The following is a 24,294-nucleotide window of genomic DNA, read 5'->3' on the forward strand; positions in this document are numbered from 1 at the left end:
CAGTAAATTTTATGACAAAGATCTTGTCTTTGGCAGAACTTCATTTACACATTATTGGTCACTCACTACACAAGAATACACAAATAAAAATAGAGCTTTTTGCAAGTTGGACATGCAGGCATATAGGTTTTAACGGATTGTACATAACAGTTGTAGTGTAAGTCCAAAAAGTAATGAACAGGAAACCAAGATGTCTATTTAGATTTTTAAAAGTTGGCAGTACACTTTTTTAAAATTTTAGAAACCTATGGATTTGAGAAAATTACCAATTTAAGCGCACATCGCTACCTACTATGCGTCTAGCTGACTGTTCGTCCAAAGCCATAATAAAATCTTTCGATTCTATGGCAGATTATCCTAGATGACAACAAATCCATCTAAACCACTTCTGTACCAACTATTTGCTATATTATTGAACGATTATAATATGCTTCTCGTTAGCTCCTCCCACTGACAACTACGTTCAAACCCTTTTTCAGATTAAAACAGACAGTCAGCTTAAAAAATACGTGAATTTAAGCAAGGTTAAATAATTAGGGCACTCTCTCATTGGGAGCATTCAATTAACAAGATTTGATTCACTATTTTACAAACAAAACATTGCATTTCAAGAATGCTTCTGTTGAGGAAGCACCCTTAAGTACATAAGTGGACTCTTGCTCATTAAATATCAACCTTACTTAAATTACAATAGGTACATAAAAATTAAATTCAGAATCTTATACTTCATTTTCCTAAACCGCATCATTTAAACTTTAAACAGTATAAAGTAAAATATCCCTTAAAATTAAATAACAAAATCAACTCGAATCTCTTGGTTCTGAAGGTTAAACATTTCATTTAGGTACACATTTTCGGTTAAATTCATAATTTTGTCAGACAGGTAAACATTTATAGCAATTCCACATACACCTGAGCCTATATTACCAGCTTATAAAAACTTATAATACTGCAAAATAGGGAATATTTTTGTAAACTATAATAAAAAACAACATTACATTTTTTTTCAATAAAATAACAACGTTAATCAAAACCAAGAGGTATTTTTAAGGAATGGCGATAGCAGTGTTATAAAACTGTGATTTGAAAATAATATTAACATACTTAATTTAAGTCATAGAGTATCCAAATTAAACAATATTTAACGTAAAGACCACCGTATTTAATGTAAAGGTACGGTCTATTTTTATCAGCATTAAATACGTGTCAAGATGTTTATTGCACATTCACAACAGTCAGAAAACTTATGAGCATTCCTACATTCCTATGCATGAGCTAAATGCATTTACACTTTAGAACGCGTCATGCCGTCATACATTGAAAATACATAGCAAGTAATATGAACTAAATAAACATGCAAAAAAGAGTTGAATAATATAAATGAAAAAAATGTGTATTTATTCAGTTGCATAGTATTTGAACTGTAATAAAAGCAAGAGAAATTACTTAAGAGTAGTTACTTCAATTTACAAATATACCCTCACTTTTATAAAGGCTAAATTGATACACTTGTTAACCGACTTCCTTTACTGTTGTTTTTGTATGTATACAGAGATAATTAATGATGCAATTTAATTTTCAGTACATGAATAAGTAAAAGAGAGATACCTAAGTATTGGCAAAAAAACTCATATGAAAAAGCCCTGGAACCACGAAACGGCAAGAGTCCTCCATGGGAATTCACGAAACTTTCAGTTGTTGAATTTACTACATTATTTTGAAGAATACATTTGACGTATAATTCTTAATTCATTTTTTTTTATTCCTGAAAAAGTTCATTGAATGTTTATTGTTACTAAAATGTGTAAATATACATATGATCCTCCTATTTTGCTCCTGACTGTACAACGAAGGAGTATTTAGTAAATAAAAGTCTACGCACATTTAGAATTGCATAATTTTTATGTAGCAGAGATTCAAAAATAAAATTGTAATTGTTTTAAAGTTTGGAACCGCAATAAAGAACTTCATTGCCAATTTACAATGCTAAGGTGTTGCAGATTTAACTGCAAGCCATAGACAAAAATTGTGATGAAGTACAAATCCCTTTTGGGATAAACTTTTGAGGAAACTCCTTACATCTGCGTATACATTTTATTACATGGATGGATAGCTCTTAGTGTCACAAAACCCTTGGTACTCAGAATTCCATGGTGGGATAGTTGGAAAGTCATAGTTGATAAGGAAGAGTTTCGTCTGGCAGTAGTCTTACTTCATCACACAATAGTAATTGTCTATGATCCTTAAACATTACAGGTTCTTCAAATCAAAATTAGTGGCCTAATTAATTTCTTAATCACCTAGTTTACCTAAGATCTAAAGTACAATTTACAGGCCATTATGATTCTAATAATATTGGAATAAATCTTCTGTAAATGTAAGTCACATTATTTCATAAATTTTAATGGTTTCATATTGGCCTGTTACTGGGGCCATACCAAATCAAATAAATGTATATCTTTAGCCTTTAGAAAACTTATATATTTACAAACACTATTTTAGTGGCCTTATTATCACAAGTATCATAATTTTAATTTGTCAGAAAAAAGATTATAAAAAATATAACATAACTAAAATAATGTATGATGTGTATAGTCAAATGTCCATCTTCACTTTTGACTATGAACGTACCTGTATAAATGTTTACAAATAGGCTGAAACAAAATTGCAAGTGTGCATTTGACTATACAATACATAAAAAATATAACATAAATCATAAATTTTTATATAACACAGAACTCATAGTTCACTTTGGCATGGCTCCAGCCGTTATTTGTGCAGACAACCAAGTCCATATAATATCACATCAATTTGAATAAATTCGTACCAAATACCTTAGTAAATTACGAGAACACATCTATAGCACGGGGTGACATGGCAGTGAGGTTCGGGTGCGTAGGACTGGCTAGCGGATCACTCATATGAGATTCACATCTTTTTGCTTCTAGCGTTGCTTGTTTCACAGCCTCTTTGTATGGACCTCTCTTTTTCTTCTTAAAGCGTATCTGAAATTGAATATAAACATAGTCGTAAGAAAAACATCACCTGTACATGCTTGTTTAACTTTGTTCAAATTGGTACAGTCCTGACAACAAAGAATGTGGTATGTAAAGTATGTACACTGTTGAAGGAAAATCCTAAAAATAAGACATGCTACTAACCTTAAAATCTTCTAAAAATGGACTCAAACTATCACATGGCATCATTGACGATGTAGTAGAAGCGTACCACGCAACGTGTGCTCGTGACGTCGGAGAGATACTGAGGACGCGGCCCGGCCACCAGGGGAAACCCACCACCTTGCCCCAAACCACGTCCCCTGGAGACACCCGTATGTTACGCCCTCCACTGCCCTCTGGCCCATTGGCAGGAAAATCTGGCACTACCTCACTCTCACAGTCATCAGAGTCACTCTCCAAGCCATCTTTCTCATTTTTATTCTCACATGAGTCACCGCTGAGTCTTCGCAAGCTAATTGACAGTTTCTGATTTAAACAGTGGTCCTTTATATCACTAAAATAGTCCATAGATTCACTATCTGTACATTTACTTGTGTTTTCATCACGTTTTTTCTGGGCTTTGTACTTTTTCTTGTGTTTAATTCTGTGTTTTTTTTCTAACGGATCTGTTGTGGGTTGGTTTGAAACATTTCTTGGAGACAACGCCCCTACATGCTTAGGAGACTGTTCCATCCAGGGATCTGTTTCTGTTGGGCTTTGTTTTTTAGCATATTTCTTTGCCTTTTTCATGGCTTTCTTTGATGATTTTGCATTTGGTTTAGTAGGTTTTGCCATATCACAGGAAACTCCGGAATCTTCATTGAACTCTCCTGATAGTGGTGGTATTTTCACAACAGTGCCTTCGCCTTCCCCGAAACATATTTTGAGGGTGCGAGCACTTGAGAACATGGAACTAAATGGTGCCTCATCACTGTCGTCCTTTGAGTCAGGCCTGAGGCAATCGTCACCTTCAGGAACACTGACAAAGGCAAGTTCTTGCGTCACTCCTTCATCATCAGCAGGTTTCTCACTTTTAAGTTTATTAGTCTTTTCACTAGTCTTATTAGAATTTTTGGAACCACCTTTGATAGCATTTGATATTTCCTTAGGGTGTAATCGTGATAGCTTGGGAATCAGCATGCTGCCCACGAGGTACTTTTTCCCGTGATGCGATGACTCAGAGTCTTGCACATCGTCATCGGAATCTAATTTGCGTTTTTTAGACACGTCCACATTTTCACTGTTTTCGTTGCAAATCCCTTGGCAATTGGAACACAAGACCTTTCTCGGTCGAAGTCGTACCGTCATCTTTTGCCTTTGTTGTGCTTTGCCCTTGGGTCCAATTTTTTTAGACTTCTGGTCATTTTCTGAAGCGTATTGAGGCTCTTGATACGAAAATCTTTGGCTAGCAGAATAGAGCTTATCTTGTTCATTTTGGGTATCAGCTGCTTTTTTAGTAAATGCTGGATGAAGACTATAGACTCCAAAAGGCAGATTACTGCAAAAACACGGGTAAATTAGGGTAAATACTGGGAATTCCAACCATCAATCGATAAAGTCAACACTTGTATTTATGTTACCTACCCTTTGTTGGAATCTAGGAGAACACCTTGAAACTTTTTATTTTCACTGCAATAAGACACGACGAGCAAATCAGCCAAAGCTTCTTCCACATTAACTAAAATTTGAGAATTCTTCTGAATCGTCATATCGGCTGATGGTACGACAGCCGCCATATTTTTAATTGAAAAAAAAAAACCTTTCAGTTTTCGTTCATTCAATCAATCAAGTTCATATTTTCCTTTTCTTCTAGGGTTCCGTAGCATTTTCCGTAGTAGATTTTTGTATGTAAGATTTTAATAAGATTTTCTTTCTTTTCCTTCAGTCACAGTCAATCAAATCTGAATTTGCTGATAGATTTGTTTCTTGAAATTATAATGTTGTTATTGTTATTTTACAACGATTTTCAAATTAGATTGTGATAGAAAAATGGTCTCAGAAAACTTGTGAATCAGAGTGAAGTATTGAGTTCTTGAGTTGCGTACTTTCAGGTCAATTTAGCGTTTTTTTTTGCTTTTATTATTATTATCGGTCGTTATTTTAGTACCGGTATTAGGTATTTTCATTTAAAAAAAAATCTGTCAATCGGGCGGAATGTCAAATTTGCTCTCGAGCGCCTCCTCCTGTCAAATAGAGATGGGTTATACTAGGTAAATTTGATACTAGGTGCACCTATTCCAAGTATTTATTAATACTCGATCCAAATACCTGTTCCACCTAGTACATAGTAATTTAGCATACTTGACGCGACTAGTGCGGACTAATCCAAGTAATATGACTTTAAAATACAATTTTCTTTGAAAAGATACAACCGTAGTATGAATAATGCAATTTGAAATTGAATAATAATTCCTCCCTTCATACTTCAACAGGCTTTGGACTGTCAACTTAAAAGGTGGCGTATTTAAAAGATATCAATTTCATAAAAATATTTACATACTTTTTTCTTATTTACATGAATATGGTTTGACTACGTTTGTGTGCGTTTGCTTCGTCGCGCTCAAATTTGCTTGGTCAGACAGAGACGGAGTGAATCTCTACGTTCGCACATAAGCTTAGCGAGAAATACTAGGTGCGCGTAATACACGACTACGGATTACGCAATAATAACCTCTATTACTTTCAGGTTAGGGTCGGAAATCGTGTAATTTATAAAATACTAGGTGGATCAAGTATTTTTTTAAATGGAATAGGTGCCGCCTAGTACTGTAAAATACCTAGTGTGTGGATCTGTTCTAGTAAATACGTCTCATCTCTACTGTCAAATGCAGTCAGCTGTTGGATTAGCGTGAACGTGAATCGCGATAATTTCAAATTATTTTACCTAAATTAATTCCGAATTTGTTGAAAATTACAATAATAACAAATTGTAAGTACACTTTCACATACTCATAGTATTATTGTCAACTTTGGAGATTAAGGAATGCATTTACGACTTACATAACTTCTATTTTACGTTTTAAACTGCTATAAATTAGTTACATACTTATTTAATTTATTCAGTCTTATTTGTACAGTATAATGATGTAAAGATTCTAGCGATTTATCCATAATTAGTTTAGATACTTCAATAGTCATCCGTGAAAAAGCTTTGAGACTCAATAATAGTTTTTTTCAACACTTCTCTAACAAGCGTTATGTTTCAAGGTAATAAGCCGCAATAAAACCAGTTTTCTGTCTTCTGATATTGTTTTTGCACTTTGTATTTGGATAAGGAATAGGATATTGATGTACTTAAAAATCTTCTTGTACTTATCTAGACTTGTTTTTCTAGTAATTACTTAGTTCAGTGTAAATGAAAATTAAAGCAGACACAAATAAGTTTAGTGTTATTTATTAAGAATCTACATGTACCTATATTGGAGTTAACAGCAAATTTTTATTGCAGAAAATGTCAGCTGTAGCAAGGATTGACATCACTCAGCCATTATGGGACCAGAGCACCTTTTATGGGAGATTCCGGCATTTTGCATTTATTTCCAACCCCCTACTGTCACTTGTGCCTGAAAAGGAACTACATGAAGCCAAGGATTTATATATAAAGTATAAGTAAGTAGCAATATTTGAACCTAAATATTTTAAACTATGTGACTAGTTTGTAGCTAAATGATTCTATGCACCTCATAGATGGCAGAAAATGCTCCTCAAAATCACACTTTTGTTACCCTTTTCTATCAATAATAAATGTTGTGATCTTGCCTATAAATCACCAGACAGCATGCTTATTTAAAAAGTAAACAAGAATCACCCTTGTTAACTTAACCAGAGGCTTAGATAAGTGACCAAATTGCCCTTGTACACAAAAACTGGGGCTTATCAATGGCACCCCATGGGGGTACCCAGCTTCTGGCCTAGTGGGAGGCAAGGCAAGTCATACTCAGCCTCTGGCTTGTCAGATTTTATAGGTCAGATAGTTTAACTTAGTTCCTTCAAAGTGACTTCTAGAGGGGCCAGCTGCCCCCTGCCCCCCCTCCCCTTGGGTACGCCCATGAATGACACCTAAGGGGGCGTCCATTAATTATGTAAGACGTTTAGGGGAGGGAGGGGGTCAAGAAAAACCTCACTAAATCTCACGTAGGGGAGAGGGGGGGTCTCATTAAATATCACGTAATTTTTTTCAGCAAGAAAAAGGGTCAAATTCCGAGAAAACGTCCTCCCATGCTGCATGGCATGGGAGGACGCCATAAAAATTCGTTTGCCAACTTTGTCCATAGGTTCGTCGAGGGCAATCGAAGTTGGAGCTAAACCGTCTAAAAAGTAAAGAAATTAGAAGAAATGGTTTTTTTATACTTATGAAATCCTAATCGAAGCTAACCCTTACATTGCAAATATGTATTTTAAGAAATCTCACGTGAGATTGTGGGGAGGGGGAGGGGGTCTGGAAAAATCTCACTAAATCTCACCAAGGGGGGCGGGGGGGTTGAAAATTTGCCAAAATTGTCTCACGTAATTAATGGACGCCCCCTAACCCCACCATCTGTTCTTCAAGCCTTGTCAATGTCTGTACTTAACTATTACTTTTCTCCTAGAACAGGCCAAGAGCCCAAAGGCACCACCATAGAAGAGGTGGTCCGAGCTAAACAGCTATACGAGTCAGCTTTCCACCCTGACAGCGGTGAACTGCAGAATGTCTTCGGGCGGATGTCCTTCCAGATGCCAGGAGGGTGCCTCATCACTGGAGCTATGCTGCAGTGGTATAGGTGAGTTTTTAGAATGTGTGACTGCCAACCGGGCGATATGGAAATCATTGGGAGAGGCCTATGTTCAGCAGTAGACGTCCTGTGGCTGAAATGATGATGATGATGTGACTTATTTTGTTATTTAATTTAATGGATATTGATAGATATGATTACTTCATGAACACACTGGATTTTCACTGGGTCTTACACACAATTTTACCTAAAACATGCGCTAAACTAATGGTAAAAGTTTTTGCACTTAAATTGTTTAGTACTTTAATTAAAGTAAGTTTCAGTACTAGAAAAACAATGTGATAGACTATTGTTTACCACATGTGAAGTAAGTTCCACTATTACAAATAACAATGAAATAAATTCTAGTTATGTACGTAATTTTGTTTATTGAAAAAAATGAATCATATTATTGTGGTAAACAATTTTGCTTGTTGAGAATTTTTAATGCTGTTTCTTTTTGATGCTGTTTAAGACTTTTTAAGCCTAGCTCTTGGCTTATAATATTACTAGCGGGCCTCCCGCGACTTCCTACGCGTGGACCCCGTTTTACCCCCTTAGGCCTTTGCCACACTTCACGGGAATGCCGTCGCCGAATAGCAGTAGCTTGTATTGGCGAAAGACCCCCGACATTTCCGTCAAGTGTGGCGCCGGCCTTAGAGGTGGTCGAGTTTCGTAAAATCCGTTCTAAACATCTCTAGAGCATACATTTTAAATTTCAAGTCTCTACTTCAAAAACATACGACTTTCATACAAATCTCCACTCCCCCTTTTATAATATTATCTGTCGTGAGTACGTGACCCTTTTCATCTCCCTACAATGAATATGAATGTATAAATGTGTACAGACAGAGTTACAAAGACTGGATGTTGTTTAAACTGCGTCTGATTCAAAAACGGTAAAATGATCGCTACAGACAATATTATCTTTCTGTTGCCAAGCTTATGTATTCAGTTATACATACAAATACGTGTTCAGGATCGGATGTTCGAATGACGAATGTGCGAATAATTACCTATAGTCTTACTAGATTTTGCCCGCGGCTTCTCCCACCTTATTTTTTTTCTGATACAGGAAAACTTACGCTCGTATTCACAAACATTACTATGTGGTCTCACAGTACGCGTGGACGCACAGAGTGACACACGAACCAATTACAGAGCTCTATTCAACGCTGTGCGTTCGATTTGCTGCTTCACTTAAGCAAGCATCGTTTGTGAATACGGGCGTTAGTCGCGAGCGTGTCCTGTTTCCAAAAACCGAGATAAAAACTATCCTATTTTTCCTGGGTCTCAAACTATCTCTATAGTCTATACCTCATCATCATTTCAGCCATAGGACGTCCACTGCCGAACATAGGCCTCCCTCAGTGATTTCCATATTGATCAAAGTCAAAGTCAAAGTCAAAATTTCTTTATTTGTTTAGACTAATAAATAGTTCTTACAAATCGTCATATGCTCTTAAGGAGCCTCTACATGTCTCATAATCTTTTTACCCTACCAGCGCTTCGAGACCAACATTTGGCAAGTGCTGAGAAGAAGCGCCGCAACAAACTCAGTCACCACTGTCTGCCGGTTAATATAAATAAATAGAAATAGTAGTAGTAGGTACATTCGATTCAGGAGCAGTTCACTGAATTTACCATGCATTCTTGTATGGTGTATCATAAGAATGGGTATACAAGATTGCGTGGTATATTAAACAAGGTAGTGACGTGCTAATATCTAGACTTACATATTAAGGTACTAGATCGGCTGGTAGTGGCCTGCATCCTTCTCTATACCTAATTTCATATAAATCGGTTGAGTGGTTTAACCGTAAAAAGATAACAGACTTACTTTCGCATTTATAATATTAGTGGATGGGCAATGGATGTATTGTCGATCATACCTACGTCACTGACGCAATATTATTAACACTTTCAGTAAATTGTTTTGAATAGGTACCTAAATTACAGGAAATAAGTAACAAAATGTTGTCATTAGTCATTGCTGAGGCGTGAGTATCATCTGATGTCAATCACGATGAACTAAACTCGAGTACTACGTTTCAACTCGAAATAGTCCAAGGTTGCTTGAGAAAATGCCAATCGGACACACCTCTTCTCGCTACGCACTTAGACAGTGTTAAAAATAAAGCTGCAAACAAATCAGTGCGATGAACTCTTCACAATGAGTTACAAAGTTGCCTTTTGAATGATTAGTCAAATCGACTTTTATTTACCTACTTAATTAGCTTTTTTTCAAACAATGAATATGTCGCTAATAGGCTAGGCCGTAATTTACATGCGCGTGCGCCGTTGTCACGTGTCTAAGAAGTCATGGCACTCGCTAGTCTCGGTTGCTGGTTCAAGTCCTTATCGATCGGCATCGGCTAAAGGAGTCCACGTCTCGATAATATTTTTCTTAAATAACAAGGTTTTAAAGAGATTATTCAAGACTAGCTTTCCGCTCGCGGCTTCGCCCTCGTGGATTTTTGTCTTTCACAGAAAAACTTATCGCGCGCGCCCCTGTTTCAAAAACCGGGATAAAAACTATCCTATGTCCTTTCCCGGGACTCAAACTATCTCTATGTCAAATTTCATCAAAATCCGTTCAGTGGTTTGGGCGTGAAGGCAAGACAGACAGAGTTACTTTCGCATTTATAATATTAGTATAGATTTCTACAATAATACAATAATAATACAATAATACAATAAAAAAGGTGAATAAATGATCTTTTATCTTTATCTTTTACAATTAAGAATCGCAGAATTGCTAAAATCAAGTGGCAGTGGCGAGGCACATAGCTCGTAGAGATGATGGCAGTTGGGGCAGAAAATTTCTTTAATGGCGACCACGAGCCAGTAAACGTAGTAGCGTGGGCAGGCCTCCCACTAGGTGGACTGACGATCTGGTGAAGGTCGCGGGAAGAACCTAGATCCGGGCAGCAGGACCGGTCGTTATGGAAAACCTTGGGGGAAGCTTTTATCCAGCAGTGTACGTTATTTGGCTGATACGGGCATAAAGATTTCAAAAACATTTATGCCCGTTTTCACCATGAATACCTAATTTTTAAGTGACTCCTATGTAAAAAAAAAATCCTGTTAATTGTTACCATAGGGGTCACTTAATATTAGGGATTGATGGTGAAAACGGGCATTAATCTCCCACTTATTTGGGACGGTGGGACCTTACCACTGCTTTGGGACTCCCAAAGCAGTGGTAAGGTCTATGTATAGGCGCATTTAAACAGCCTAATAGCAAAAACTTTCGACATTTCACAGAACAGCAACAGCAGTGGTCTTCTGGCAGTGGGTCAACCAGTCGTTCAACGCGTTGGTGAACTACACCAACCGTAACGCCAACTCGCCGTTGACGACGACACAAATGGGCGTGGCTTACGTGTCGGCCACGTCTGCGGCTATGGCCACCGCGCTCACGTTCAAATTTGTGGTCCAGAAGCGGGCTAAAAACCCTATATTAGCGGTATGTATCTTTCTTTTTCCTTTATTTTTATTTCTTCATTCATTATCACATAAAGTTTAAAGTAGTGTGTCGCGAGTCGCGACGTCACGTCGTCTTTATTGTAATCACCTTTATTGTATTCTAGAATAGGGATGATGACTGGGTACTGAAATCGAAATTCTATTTAGTCCGTCAGACAGATAATTATTAGAAAATATTAGATTCATATTTTTTATTTTTACCATAATCGAATAATTACAGTATTAAATTGAGTTGAAATGTCGCGTGACGTCACTTTGGAGTAAAAATTCTACTCAAGCGTGACGTATCGCGCCATTTCAACTCGATGTAGCACTGTTAATATTTAATTATGAAAGAAAATAAAAAATATGAGTCTAATATTTTCTAATTATCTGTCTGATGGACAAATAATTGAAATTTTGTCATCTAGCCTATTGGACTAAGAACCCAACAATAGCAGTAAATAGGTAACCACAAAATAACTTTCCTCTTCCTTAGCGCTAGATAGCAATTACAGTACAATGTGGTTTAGACAGAGTAGAATAAGACTACGCCCACTCTTCCCATGTCTTCAGAGGATACTAATGTCAAAATAAGCGAACATCAGTCCTCGGACGGGATTGGCCTCGTGGTCCCGGCTAATCCTGTCGGCCCCCCATTAAGTGGGGGCGTGTTGGGTCCCGTGTAGGGCGGGACGTTCACGGAAGGCGCCTTGGTCGTTTCTAGTACCCAAGGCGCCGACCACTATGCGGCAGAGGGAATACCCCAGGTTTTAGTGGGTTCGAGCCCCACATTGTAGCTGTAGGTGATGGTGATGAATTGGCCATTTTCCTGGGCAAAAAAATGCCTGGCCAGCGTGAGTATTGTAGGACAAATCCTCCTTTTGGTTCTGATAAATTAGAGACGGTCTTTTGCAGTAGACTTAATGATCTGATGAATATCTTTATCATTTTTTTAACAGAGAATGGCCAGTTATTTTTATTAAGCCAGACATTTTTTATCTTTATTGCGTCATGACAAGGTCCAATAGCAATGTTTTTTTACTTTATTAATCAATTAATTTTAATAAACAGTGTTTTTGTTTAACAACGATTTATTGTTGTTTACCGCTAAACGTAGTTATTGTTGAAATAACCAGCGATTATTGTTTACAGCGTTTCGTGCCGTTCGTAGCAGTGGCAGCAGCCAACTGGGTGAACATTCCTTTGATGAGGCAGAACGAGATTTTGCTCGGTATGTTATTTGTGTCCATTTTATTTTCAATTTGTAGATGTTTATTGTGCAGACGATGGCACGTGTAAACACCGTGACATCTTGTGTAGCTGCTATAATAGTAATTTTGCAACAAAATTTGGATACTGATAACAAAATACAGTTATATTGTTATCAGTATCCAAATTTTTAGGAACGACTCAGAATCAGTAACTTAATTGATTTACGTAAAAAACAGTTTTTTTTCTTAAGTATTTAATTATTTTTTATCCGCTGCGCGCGGTTTCAAAATTAGCTAACGTGGATAATTTGCTTTGTTCATAGCAAAATACATACACACATTTTGACTTCTAAAATAAAAGAATGATAAAACTTAAAATAATATATGATGTACATTACCATGCAAACTTCAATTGAAAATTGGTTTGAACAAGATCTAGAAAGTAGTATCTTTCAATAAATAATAATAAAAAAGTTACTACTCCTTTCCTCATAAACATGTATTAAATTGAAATTCACATATCAAATACTCAGGTCTATACCTTTAAGCTGTAATAAAATCAAAGTTATAAACCTACAGGTTTGTACGGAACCCACAGTGCGCGTGTACGACTCCCACTTGGCCGGTTTTTAAATTGTTCTATAGGGTTAATTTAAAAAATTTGGATACTGATAACAAAATCGCCCTGTATAGTCTGAATAGTTGACATTGTTTTAGACTGCGCTTGCTGCTAGATTTAAATAAATTATAGTCAATGTAATATTCTGATCTATAACATTATTTTATTGTTTGTCCCAGTTTTCTTCAGTTTTCATAGTTTCACCAGATCATGCAGTCTTTTCGTGAATTCCGAAAATAACTAACGATTTGCTGCGAATGCAATGCTAGTGCCAAGTTTTAATAAAGGTCGTACAAAAATGTTACTAGGTGCATTACAGATAAAGCTATGAATATTATCCATACGCTCCACCCAACGATACTAAAAATAAAAACTAAAAACATACCGACCCAATCCGAAACAACCTAACGGTTTTCTACAGGCTACATGTGCCGGACGGTATGGGGTAGCAACCCTGTGCGGACCCTGAATACCGTACGCCGACACGGCGCGATGCGGGGTGCAGCGCGAGCGGGAAAGCGAGACGAAGGGGGCGGGGAGCGCAGAAATAATAACTCGGTTGTGGTTGAGACTGTGACCGGTTCCTCGGAGCAGTGGCGAGAGCTTGGTGTTGTAGCTTGTTGAGGAGAAAACGCGGAACTGACTGGGTCCGGATGGCACCCCGATATTTATTTACTTTCATTAGAGTGAGAAAACCTAGCTACCTCTCGCTCTAATGAAACAGCAAATCTATTGCCCTCTCTCTCTAATTTAGACCCCCCCTGGGCGGCAATACCGTATAGAGAGCCTGTTTTTTATCTATTCGGTGACCTATTTTTTAACTATGACCTTGACCTAATTCTTATCGGATTCTAATTAGCTCTTCCACTATTCTTTGGAATCTATGTTATTTATTTTCAGACAAATTACTTCTTACTATTCGGTAGGTAAATAAAGGTACACAGGTACAGGGCTAATTACAAATAAATCATTTGTACAAAAATTAGGGCTCATTTGGCCACACTATTTTACATTAATTGCCTTTATGGCTAATTAAGATTATCACCAATTAAAAGTAAATAACTATAAAGATCTACACATAATTATCTATCTAATTTACATATTATAAATATGACTCGACATACATAACTAGACGAAATTACAGGTTTAATCGATATACATAAAACAAAGGGCTATCAAATTATACATTTCTATGTTTTTCTAAAATAAACTATGATTTATACATCTCCAACGTCCCACATACGCCTATTAATCAGTAATTAAGGACTCGACACATTACTAATTGAGAACCAACTAAGAGAAAGTGGACTGTATCACGAAATTATCGAAATTTAAACTATACAAACTTTATAAAACGAAATAACTATGAAACAAAAACGAAACAATTATTTACAACTATTTTACGGTACGATTCGGAGGCCGTCCGTCGTGCACATTCTCCCGCCGTGTAGCGCTGGTTGACTCGGCGCTACACCTCACTCGGTGTCACGACGGTCGATGTGGGCAGCACGACGAGCTTCTTGGTGGGGCGGCGCAGGACTCCGGTGCGGGTGGCGACGTCGGCGGCGCGCACGATGCCATCGCGCCCAGGGTAGACTTGGACGACGCGCCCCCGGGGCCACACGTTGCGTGGCAGGTTGGAGTCGGCGATGAGCACGAGGTCGCCGATGTTGAGCGGTGCTCCGCTCCCGTGCGGCTCCCGCCGGTGTTGGAGCTCCGGCAGGTACTCTCGGACCCAGCGGTCCCAGAACTCGTCGGCTAGCCGCTGAGCTCGCCTCCAGTGGTGGCGGCTGGCGACGTCTGCTTCGGTGAACGTCCCCGGCTGTTGGATGCGGCCCGACCCCCCGAGTAGGAAGTGGTTGGGGGTCAAGGCTTCGGCGTCGTCGGGGTCCACTGACACGTGGGTCAGTGGTCTGCTGTTGACTGTGTATTCTGCCTCGCAAAGCAGAGTGGCGAGCGTCTCTTCGTGGGGGTGACGCTCGCGCAGGACGGTACTGAGGGCGTCCTTGACGGACCGGACGAGGCGTTCCCACGCCCCGCCCATGAACGGTGCGCTCGGTGGTATGTAGCGCCATCTGATGAGGTGGTTGGCGGCCTCCTGCCGGCTCGCCTGGAGGGCGGCCCGCTGGAGCTCGACGTCGGCACCACGCAGGTTGGTGCCGGTCTCGGAGGGTTGCCCTCGGCGCGCCATCATGCGGCGCAGCGCGAGGACGGCGGAGTCGGTGGAGAGCGAGGCCGCGACTTCCAGGTGCACGGCTCGGGTGGTGAGGCATGTGGACAGAGCCACATACCGCTTCTTCAACTGTTTCGGAACTTTGGAGACAATCATCCATGTAGTGATGACGCACGATGGCTTCGGCTGCGTCCGGATGGTCGGCCCGATGACGCTCGGCGTTGTGATTCTTGACAAACAACGCCGTGCACGGTGAGCAAGCTGCTCCGAAGATGACCGACTTCATCCGGTACTCTGTGGGCGGTCCCTCCCGCCGGTGTGAGCGCCACAAGAAGCGCAGCGCATCTCTATCTTTCTCGTGCACTTGTATTCGCAGGAACATCTCTTGTATGTCCGCGGCGACGGCGACGGCGTGCTGGCGAAAGCGCATCAGCACCCCCGGCAGCGACTGCAGGAGGTCCGGACCCGACAGCAGGTGGTCGTTCAGGCACGTACCCTTCGTGCGAGCGGCGGCGTCGAAGACTGGCCTCACCTTCCCGGGCTTGGCTGGATGGAGCACCGGGAAGTGAGGCAGGTACCAGATGCGCCCGGTGGTCGATGGTGCGGTGGCGGCTTCCTCTGCGTATCCTTTTTCTATCAGCTGTGTCATCTGCCGCTCGTACGCCGCCCCGAGCTCCGGCTGCTTGTCCAGCTTGCGCTCTGTGCTGTGTAGGCGCGTCAAGGCTTGGTCGTAATTGTTGGGCAGCTCGGGGTGGTCGGTGGCCCAAAGTAGGCCCGTTTCGTAGCCCGCTGTCGGCAGCTTGATGGTTTCACTCTCCAGGATGCGAAGCGCCCGCTCTTCGGGGTCGGCGCGCGTTTTCTTGGGCGTCACGCCCAACGATTCGATTGCGAAATGCTTCTTGATCATTTCTTCTATTCTATTGTCGCTCTCTTCATTGAGCCTGTATACGTGGTGGACTGTGTGCCCCAGGCTCCGGCTGCTTGAGCCGTGGAGCACCCACCCCAGGGGTGTGCGGGACGCCACCGGTTCTGTTGCGGCGCCACGTCGTACCTCGTTGGCCAGTAGGAGTTCCCAATTGTCCTGCCCGATCAGGATAGTGGGCCGCGCCTCCGCATACCGCACTCGCGTTTCGATATCTTGAAGATGTTGATATTTTGACAAGTCTCGGTCAATGTGCTGGGCCGCCAGTCGTAAGTTCTTGATAGTGCGGCCTCGCAGGGAGTGCTCTTCATCTTGCCCTCGTAGCACAAGTTTCACTCGTCGCGAGTCGGTACGCGTGACTCGGGCCCCCGCTATAGCTTCTATGCTCAATGGGTCTATGGGTCCTGTAGCGCCCGCGCGCTTAGCCAGGTCTTCGTCTATGAGTGTGACTGTCGAGCCGTCGTCTAATAGTGCGAATGTGTCTATATTGGCCTTGGGGCCCACCACTGTCACTGGTAGAATTTTGAGGAAACTTACGGTTGACTTTCCAGATGAGTTTGCTGCTGTCGCTGTTTCACTCCGGTTGGCTGGCACTTCGGGTCTCTTGAAGTGCAGTAATGGGTGGTGGGTCCTCTCACAGCCGTCCTCTCCACACTGACGGTCTTCACACTTATGCCCCCCTCTCCTGGGGTTCAGGCAACGGAAACATAGTCGATCCGCTTTCGCTATGCTCCATCGTTCACTGTTGTTCGCACGCACAAATTTTCTACACTTGTCGGCGCTATGGTTCGGTAAACTGCACACTGGACACTTTTCGCTTCTGTTGTCGCACTTTTCGCTGTCACTCCGACTGTTGTAGGCGCGCTGCGGCCGGTTGCGTGGCGCCGCGCGCTGCTGCTGCTCCTCGGCGCCGCCGACGAGCTCGGGGTCTGCGTACTTCCCGCACGCCTCCGCCTCCCTGGTCACGAAGCGGTGAAGGCGCACGAGGTCCGGCTCCTCTGGCGGCTGGTCCCGGCTGAAGTCGAACCACCGGTACCGCAGCGACGGCGTCAGCTTCTCTGTCACTTGCTTGACCACTTCCGGATTGTACATGTACTGCGGCTGCTGGAGTGCGCGGAGTGTAGCGACGCTGTTTTTTATTCGACTCGCGAACTGTATTATGTCCCGTGGCGCATCTGTAGGCTTCTGTACGTTGCGAAGTCGTTCGATCTCGGCGAGCGCAATCGTCTCCGGTCTGCCGAATCTTGTCTCGAGTTCGCCGATTATTTCCGCCGGGCTAGTGTTTACTATGAGTAAACTGCTAACCGCTTCCTTGGCTTTTCCTTTCAAAGCCCGTCGCAGGCGGGCTGTATTCTCGATTTCTGTGAAGTATCTCTGTTTCTTGATAGCCCGCTCTGAAGGCGAGCCAGTCGAGATGCGAGCCCCCGAAGGGCATCAGTTCTCCGATGAATCGCGGCGTGGCCCCATGTGGGCGCGCGGCCTGCGCGATGGCGGCCGCCAGCTCGTTAAGGTCGAATTGTCCCTCGGACCGATGATACCCCGTTGCTGCTGGCGGCGGCTTCGATGACGACGATTGCTTCAACTGTACGCTGTGCGGCGGCGCCACGCCCGATAGCGGCGCGGCGAGCTGCTGTGCGATCGATACGCCGGTCGGCAGCGCGTGTGGCGCGCCGGGTGGCGGCGGTGGTGCGTGTGACACGCCGGGCGGCGGTGCATGTGGCACGCCGGGCGGCGGTGCTACGCCTGTAGACTGTTGCGGTGCACTGAGCGGCGCGGCGGGCGGTGGCGGCGGCACTGTATTCAGCCACTCGGCCACTCGCGCCTGGCCCAGCGATTCACCCGATGCGACCGACTCGCCGTCCTGGCTGTCCTCCTCCAGGACGGCAAGCCTGGCCTCTTCCAGCTCCAGCTTGAGTCTGGCTATCTTCTGTTTAGCGCGCGCGATCCTTCGCGCACGGTCTGATTTCGTCGACGACGCTCTTGCTGCGTCGTCGTGCTGCTGTTGCGACGACGGTGCTGGCGGTGGTGGTGGCGCCTCCGACGGGGAGCCGGGCGGCTCGATATGCCGCACCGGTTCCGGCGCTGACGGCCTCGGGGCCGCCACTGACTGTGACGCGGTCGCGGGAGCGCTCTCCTCAGGGCGCTCCTGTGCCTCGATCGGCTCCGCGGGTCTGCCTCTACTCCGAGTCACCGGCATTTTGCTACGCTCCCCTTGCTTCCGGTTATGAAGCCGATGAAATTTCCCACTCGCTTTTGCTGCCGAAGTGTCCAATCCGGCTCCGAATGGACCAATGTGCCGGACGGTATGGGGTAGCAACCCTGTGCGGACCCTGAATACCGTACGCCGACACGGCGCGATGCGGGGTGCAGCGCGAGCGGGAAAGCGAGACGAAGGGGGCGGGGAGCGCAGAAATAATAACTCGGTTGTGGTTGAGACTGTGACCGGTTCCTCGGAGCAGTGGCGAGAGCTTGGTGTTGTAGCTTGTTGAGGAGAAAACGCGGAACTGACTGGGTCCGGATGGCACCCCGATATTTATTTACTTTCATTAGAGTGAGAAAACCTAGCTACCTCTCGCTCTAATGAAACAGCAAATCTATTGCCCTCTCTCTCTAATTTAGACCCCCCCTGGGCGGCAATACCGTATAGAGAGCCTGTTTTTTATCTATTCGGTGACCTATTTTTTAACTATGACCTTGACCTAATTCTTATCGGATTCTAATTAGCTCTTCCACTATTCTTTGGAATCTATGTTATTTATTTTCAGACAAATTACTTCTTACTATTCGGTAGGTAAATAAAGGTACACAGGTACAGGGCTAATTACAAATAAATCATTTGTACAAAAATTAGGGCTCATTTGGCCACACTATTTTACATTAATTGCCTTTATGGCTAATTAAGATTATCACCAATTAAAAGTAAATAACTATAAAGATCTACACATAATTATCTATCTAATTTACATATTATAAATATGACTCGACATACATAACTAGACGAAATTACAGGTTTAATCGATATACATAAAACAAAGGGCTATCAAATTATACATTTCTATGTTTTTCTAAAATAAACTATGATTTATACATCTCCAACGTCCCACATACGCCTATTAATCAGTAATTAAGGACTCGACACATTACTAATTGAGAACCAACTAAGAGAAAGTGGACTGTATCACGAAATTATCGAAATTTAAACTATACAAACTTTATAAAACGAAATAACTATGAAACAAAAACGAAACAATTATTTACAACTATTTTACGGTACGATTCGGAGGCCGTCCGTCGTGCACACTACACTTCGGAGAATGTGCGAAGGAATTATACGACCTAATTCCACCAGCCCCCTTCCATCACCGGGGAACCAGACGCAGGCTAGCGTACCATCCCTACATTGTCGACATTCCACCGGCTCGCACTAAGCGTTTCGACGACTCGTTTATAATGCGAACAGCTAGGGACTGGAATTCGCTGCCTGCTGCTGTATTTCCTGAACACTATAATCCGGGCGTTTTCAAGGCGAGAGTGAATAGGCACTTACAGGGCAGATATGGACCATCCTAGACTGCATCTCACTTAACACCAGGTGCGATTGTGGTCAAATACCTGCCTTGTCTAGCATAAAAAAAAAACCTCTAATAAGGTTCTTATTGTCACGTCAGCTTTCAGATAATAATCTTCTTAATCGGTTCATTAATTTAAGAGCTACTATGCTCCAAACAGACACTTAGTATTCAGACACAGATTACCTAGATTTTGTTATCGTTTAAAAACTACCTTTTATTATTCCAGGACTTGACGTGACAGATGAAAACGGCAAGATCATTGGCAAGTCGCAGCTGGCTCCGGTGAAAGGAATATCACAAGTTGTGACGTCGAGGTATGAAGACAATAGACACAAATAATAAAATAAATAGGCGGAATACACAGGGTGATGACGACTCTCTGTTACAGACTGTATGTAGGCAAAATAACTTAATATCAAAGATATAAATGATTTTATAAGACGACATCGTAAAAGTAGCAGGAAGGCGCTGGACGCAGGCCGCTACGAACCGGGTAACATGGAAAGCATTGGGGGACGCCTATGTTCAGCAAGCTTTCAAGAGGAGAGCGTATCTTTACCTTAAAGGCCGGCAACGCACCTGTAACGCCCCTGGGTCTGCGGGTGTCTATGGGCGACGGTAATCACTTACCATCAGGTGATCCGTCTGCTCGTTTGCCTCCTGTCACATAAAAAAAAAGCAGTGGACGTCCTATGGCTGAGATGACGATGATAATGATTTTAAGTTAATAAAAAGCTGCGACTGCGTAAACTAATTTTGTAAATTGTCACCGCACATCAGACTGTCAATCGCATATTTCTGCAAAATAGCACTACTCACCACTACAGTCAGCGTCAAGCAGTTCGTGACAACCCAAATAGCCAATAAGCTCGTAACACGTCTTTGTTACATTGGAATTTTATTAGGTTGTTTCAACCACACCAACGCGTGCAGATCGCCATCGCCATCGCGACCTATGACAGTTCACGCGACCTGTCATTGGCCTTTGATCGCACCGTAATCGCACCGGCAATGGCGATCTGCACGCGTTGGTGTGGTTGAAGCTTTAGTGTTGTCAACTTTTTGGGCGCTTGTGTCATTGATGGCCACTTTGGGTGTCACGAACTACACTAGTCATCACAAAAATCGGCCCACCTACGTTTTACAGGAAAACTCGTTTCTACTGACATAATCATGGTGCCCCAACAATATTGGTGTTATTTGAAAGCCCAATAAATATCCTTAAAGAAAAACACATTTAATTTCTTAATAAACGATTAACATATTTTATACTTACAATAAATGTGACTTGCAAAAAGACCTCACTTTGGGCTCACCTCTGGGGTCAATTAGACCAATTTTTATGGTTATAAAACCAAATAATGATCTCACGTGTCCTCTATAACCGATAGCGATTAATCCCAACTAACAGTTTTATAGCCATAAAAGTTAGCTCAAGCGTAACTACCTATTTTTTGAAGAAGTGACTCTTGATTCTTCTACAGACACATTTTTGGGGTAAAAACCTTTCCTTAATGAAATGAAGTTTAGAACTAGGCTTTTAAATGGTGCCAATATTGGTGGGAAGTGGGGATGCATACGTTTGAAAGTGCTTGTCGCGGGAGGGTCGATTTTTGTGATGACCAGTTTATTTGACGTTGATTGTACATAAGTTACTTTAAATTCCAGGATAGTGATGTGTGCTCCGGGCATGCTTCTCCTACCCGTCATCATGGAGCGTTTAGAACCTAAACCTTGGATGCAACGCATTCGCTGGGCGCACATCGGCATACAGACCGCTATTGTGGGCATGTTGTGAGTATACTATGTATTTTAATTGTTCACTGCTGGACGTAAGTCCCACTATAATCAATATCCGAGGTTTGAACCCCGCCGCTGGACTAGTGGTGAACCCACTCATAACACAATCATATTTAGCTTACCACGAGGAGTTAACGGGACTTCCTTAAAAATTGGCAGCCCCTATTGGAACGCTATTAATCACGATCCTCGTTTTGACATTCAAATACTGCCATGTATCTTCTTGTCTTGGTCTATCGAGCAAAAGAGGGGCGGGGACGTTTTATTCTTCTTATTATACTGTTATTCTTCTGATCACATTCAACCTTCATTGGAGGTCAGACTGTAGATCCTGGCTATAGTTGCATTCATGGGAAAGAGAAGACGGTTATTTGTATATAAAAAGGTATCACTAAAAGTGTTATCTTCTTTTCAGCTTAACCTTCATGGTGCCTACTGCCTGCGCGATATTCCCACAAAGATGGTAAGTTATTCACCTTTATTATAACTCAAGGTCATAGCACACTTATGAGCCTCGAAAGGGATCAACACCGTATTGCCTTTCGCCGCGTTATCAACCGCGAGGCGAGGCGTTTACGTTACGGTGCGGATAAGTGTGCGTTGCAGTATGGAGTTTCATACAAAGAATACTGACCGCCTCGAGTCGATACGGCTACGATCCGTTTCCAGGTTGATAAGTGTGCTATGACCTTCAATCGTAAAATAAATCAAACAAACGTTAAATAAACTACAATAGAATATGTTATTTAAACGTACGTTCTACATTTTACAGTAAAATATCCATCGATACAATCCAGCGTTTCGAAAAAGATAGGTACGAGGAAATTGTGAAAAACACCGACGGAAAACCACCGCAGTATGTATACTTCAACAAGGGATTGTAAATAAGTGAAAGTATTGTATTATGTTAAAATGTAGGCTAGATTATACTAGAATGGTTAGAGTTGCCAGTAAAAAAAATCGGTAATGGCAATTCTGCGAGTACTTATGGGGTTGATTCTGAGAGTATTCTCTCAAACTCAAATTCTGATGTTTTTCTCTTTAGTGAATCTAAATACAAAATACTGTCAAACGTTGATATCATGAGACTGAAATACTTATACAAAATTATCTCGTTCATCAAAGGAAGAATCAACTGTATCAGGTACCGAAAGATAAAACATACTGAATATAAAATTATGTCTCTTGGATTCCGAATTTCCGAGCCTAAATTGTGAACTAAAATGTGAATAGAAAAAGTTGAATCGTTAATTAATACTAAATACCGTTACCGATATATCACTTTTTACAACTGGCAACTCTGTAGATTGTCGTCGGGAAAATATCGCGCGCGAGTTGAATGCAGAACGCCAGAAAAAAAAAACAAAAAACATTTAACTAGCGCGTGAATTATTAAGGAAAATGAATTGATAGTAATTTAGTTGATAAGATTTAGTAAAGAAGTCAATTGTTCAATTATGCTAATAGGCGTTTTGCTTTAGACGGCTGAAGTGTACGGAAATTGTATCAAAAAAAATTCAAACGTCTACTACACATTATACTATGCTTTTGTGCTTGCTAAGGCATTCTAAGCCGTCCAGCCAGTGTTAACGATAACGTTACCGTTATAGAGTCGTCTTGGGGGAAAACGCCTAACGTTTTTGTTCACGCAATGTTATTAAAATGTGCTAAACATAAATGGGCACACTTTTTTCGTTAGGGGCCCAAAAATTTGCTGCAATAAATTCCTACAAGTGAACTTAGCCCAGAAAACCTACTTTATTGAATAGTCCGCGCTAATAAAAAGGTATTTTTTTAAACATTGACATCGAACTGTCCATGTATCTTGTAGTTTGAGTAAACCTCTTTTTTACCCGACCACGCCAGAAGGAGCGTTATGTTTTTTTATAAAGTACGGTATGAGGATACTGGGACAGTTCGATCTTTCTGTCATACTTTATTTACAGAATTGCTGATTTCTATTAGCGTGGACTATACCATTTTTGCTCACTTTTGTGATAAGGGCAAAGTTTCACGCAATTTTTAAGTTACTTAATAATCATTCGTTGATGCTTAAGAATAATATTGTTTTTTATATTGATCATTTTACGTTATATTTTATAATTCTATCGAATAATTAGGTACATTAAATTTAAGTATACTTTATCTCGTTTATTGAAAGTATGATAATTTTATATTTTTTATTTCATTTACAATGTCGAATTATTATCGGATCTGGTTTTTTATCTTATTTTAAATAATGTTTATGTATGTAATCAAATAATCACATTCCAAATTCTTTACTAAGTCTTGTGAGTGTTTTTATATATTCCGTTTATATTATTCTGATGGGTGTGAAACCGAATTGAAATCTAGTCTAGTGGCTATTTATGTATTTTCAATATTTTTATTTTATTTTGTGCCATTTATCAAGCGTGTTTTTATTTTATGAATCTTAAACACCGTACAAATATTTTGTTTATTTATTTGGCTTTTAATTCAAGTATTTTCTTGTGATTTTTGAAGATTAGTTTAAAGGTTTTAATGTGCTGTGCATTTCTTATTTTGTATTTATATGTATCTTAAAACAATGCCATTTGGGCGCACAGTAGTGTCGCGGCAAGTTCTTAAAAAATGAAACTGCGTCTGTTGGCTTTAGCTTAACTTTTTTTTGCTTGTTAAATAATACCGTTATCTGTGATGGTTATAAGACATTTTACTGTTTGTGTGACTGATTGTTAATGTTTTGTTGCACAATGAGACAATAAATCATAGATCATAACTATTTGTTTTTACT

At 41.3% G+C, this 24,294-nt stretch overlaps 2 protein-coding genes across 3 annotated transcripts; one reads left to right on the forward strand and one right to left on the reverse strand.

Annotated features, from left to right (window-relative positions):
* Positions 1-1,832: 1,832 nt before the first annotated feature.
* Positions 1,833-4,735, reverse strand: LOC135076045 (PWWP domain-containing protein 2A-like). Its single transcript, XM_063970494.1, has 3 exons — positions 4,584-4,735; positions 3,162-4,497; positions 1,833-3,005 (listed from the first exon to the last, which is right to left on the reverse strand). The coding sequence occupies exons 1-3, from the start codon at positions 4,733-4,735 to the stop codon at positions 2,844-2,846; spliced, it is 1,650 nt and encodes a 549-aa protein (XP_063826564.1). The 3' UTR covers positions 1,833-2,843.
* Positions 4,736-5,820: 1,085 nt separating this feature from the next.
* Positions 5,821-24,279, forward strand: LOC135076059 (sideroflexin-2). Of its 2 annotated transcripts, none has more exons than XM_063970513.1 (9): positions 5,821-5,928; positions 6,448-6,608; positions 7,589-7,759; positions 11,018-11,219; positions 12,374-12,452; positions 19,945-20,032; positions 21,387-21,512; positions 21,934-21,981; positions 22,291-24,279. In XM_063970513.1, exons 2-9 carry the CDS (start codon positions 6,451-6,453, stop codon positions 22,400-22,402), a joined length of 984 nt encoding a protein of 327 aa, XP_063826583.1. In that variant the 5' UTR covers positions 5,821-5,928; positions 6,448-6,450; the 3' UTR covers positions 22,403-24,279. The 2 variants fall into 2 exon arrangements, with proteins under 2 accessions (XP_063826583.1, XP_063826584.1); XM_063970514.1 differs by lacking the exon at positions 5,821-5,928 and adding an exon at positions 5,996-6,206.
* The last annotated feature ends 15 nt before the right edge of the window (positions 24,280-24,294 follow it).

Source organism: Ostrinia nubilalis, chromosome 11 (assembly GCF_963855985.1).
Source record: "Ostrinia nubilalis chromosome 11, ilOstNubi1.1, whole genome shotgun sequence".
Taxonomy (NCBI): domain Eukaryota; kingdom Metazoa; phylum Arthropoda; class Insecta; order Lepidoptera; family Crambidae; genus Ostrinia; species Ostrinia nubilalis.